The sequence below is a fragment of the Plasmopara halstedii genome (genome assembly GCF_900000015.1).
Source record: "Plasmopara halstedii genome assembly, contig: Scaffold_2386, whole genome shotgun sequence".
NCBI lineage: Eukaryota > Oomycota > Peronosporomycetes > Peronosporales > Peronosporaceae > Plasmopara > Plasmopara halstedii.
Genome location: NW_020189293.1, coordinates 917,628 through 919,470, shown reverse-complemented (window position 1 = coordinate 919,470; position 1,843 = coordinate 917,628). Strand labels below are relative to the sequence as shown.

The following is a 1,843-nucleotide window of genomic DNA, read 5'->3' as shown; positions in this document are numbered from 1 at the left end:
TCGTCACCAGTACATCTTCAGTAGAAACCAACATTCTGTACCACAAATATTTTTTTTTATTCATATTCGATGTCACAAATGCATGTGAGAACGCCAAACTGTAATCTACTTCTTATAAATTCCCACTATGTATTCAGAAGGTACATAGATGCAACTTCAAGTAATGGCTAAGTGTTGCCGATTACACAAAGTAATTAAAATTTTTGGAGAAGCTAAAAGAAAAAAATCTAAAACAATTCTGCGAATGTCGCCTTAGCAAGCACATATGACGTATTCATACTCGGCATCGTCGATGTCTTAACGTACTGTCATCAGTTTCCGATTGCTACCAGACGCACACTAGTGCACTAAGCTTCAAAGTTTAATCAAAAATTTTCACGAAGATGCGAAACTCTATATGTTGGCGATGACAACCAAGAAGGCTGTGAATCATCATTCTTGTAGAGATTGCGGTTTGCTTTATGGATTGGTCGCAATTTTACCCCCGCGAGATACACTTGAATTCATTGCATTTTGATAGCAAACCCTGCATGTACTGAGACTCCACATTTCCTCGTAAGAAGATTATCAAGCAACTCTCTCTGGAAGCCTGATGTTTGCTTCATTCAAATTCAAGCGAGAGAAATAAACCGCGCCGGCATCAAGATGCAGTTCCAGTGAGTAGCGCGGTGCTACGCAGCAGCTTAAAACCTCTCACTTTCTTCTCAGCTTGTTTGACCTTAATCAACTCTGGTGCACTCATACAATCGGCTCCTGCCTTCCAACTAGCTCTCGCGGCACAAAGGCTGTGTGCTTCATTTAATTCGAAACTAATCAATTTCTCGGCACGTGAGTTCGGTTAGCCTCGAAGAGAGCTACGTCTGCATGAACACCCGCTAATCTATGGTAAACATTATCGTTCTCAAACTAGGATCTGCCGCTATTTCGTTCGCAAGCCTCGGGCAAAGTCCATTATCTTTCGAATCCCTTGGCGCATGCAAAGTGTTTTAAGAGCTGAAGCAAGATAATATACACCATCAATCGCTTGATTGCGTGTTGAGACTGTACCGTTTACAAAGGCGCTGCTCATTGGCGCCTTTTCTCCCTCGCGACCTCGTAGCATAGAGGCCGCTAGCCCGACAGGGGTTGCCCCTTATTGTTCAAAGGAAGTGCCGCCAATTCTATCATCCCGTCACAAGAGATAGCTTATCAAGCGTGACACAATGACTCAAGGTCATAAAGGTGAGTAATATGTGTTCCATTTCATAAGAAAATACAATATTATCAAGACTTGGTCGTCAAATTGACGAAAAGTGCTATCAAATACAACGGAGTTGCCTACTTTATATATAGGCTTGGTTTCTAAGAGCCAGCTTAACGTAACACCTTGGGAATGGGTTCGTATGATCCATCCGAAAAAACATCCTCGGGTATCTTAATTAAGAGGATGCATAGCTTGCTCTTTTTTCAAAAGGCATAATTTAAGTTGAGATCAATACCAAAATAATCTGTTTACTATAAAACCCAATTTAGTGCATAGCATGGGTCTGCCCTACCGACCTCTAAATTGGTCTGTTGCGTTATGGCAAGATCATCAAGATGACACGAGAAGTTCTGTTTAAAGCCAAGCTAATGGATTATAAAAAATGCTAGGCGTGAGTGCAAGCAGAAAAGCAAATCACAAAAGAATGTTGCAACGGCAGTTCTGATATGATAAATCATCTCTCTTACATGAAGGTTCCGATGACACTAAAAATTTACTTGGCCTATGAGATTGACCTCTTTATTAATTTGTCTAACTGGTGTCGAGTTCTAGCCAAGATTCAGTATTCTACTATCGACAGGGTAACTTCCGTCGGTAAAA

The 1,843-nt window shown here is 41.1% G+C and overlaps 1 protein-coding gene across 1 annotated transcript; it reads right to left on the bottom strand.

Annotated features, from left to right (window-relative positions):
• Nucleotides 1-919: 919 nt before the first annotated feature.
• PHALS_03632 (uncharacterized protein) lies at nt 920-1,217 on the bottom strand (the record flags this gene model as incomplete). The annotated part of the gene is made up of 2 exons (XM_024717876.1): nt 920-1,131; nt 1,208-1,217. 2 exons carry the CDS (start codon nt 1,215-1,217, stop codon nt 920-922), a joined length of 222 nt encoding a protein of 73 aa, XP_024583332.1.
• Nucleotides 1,218-1,843: the final 626 nt, after the last annotated feature.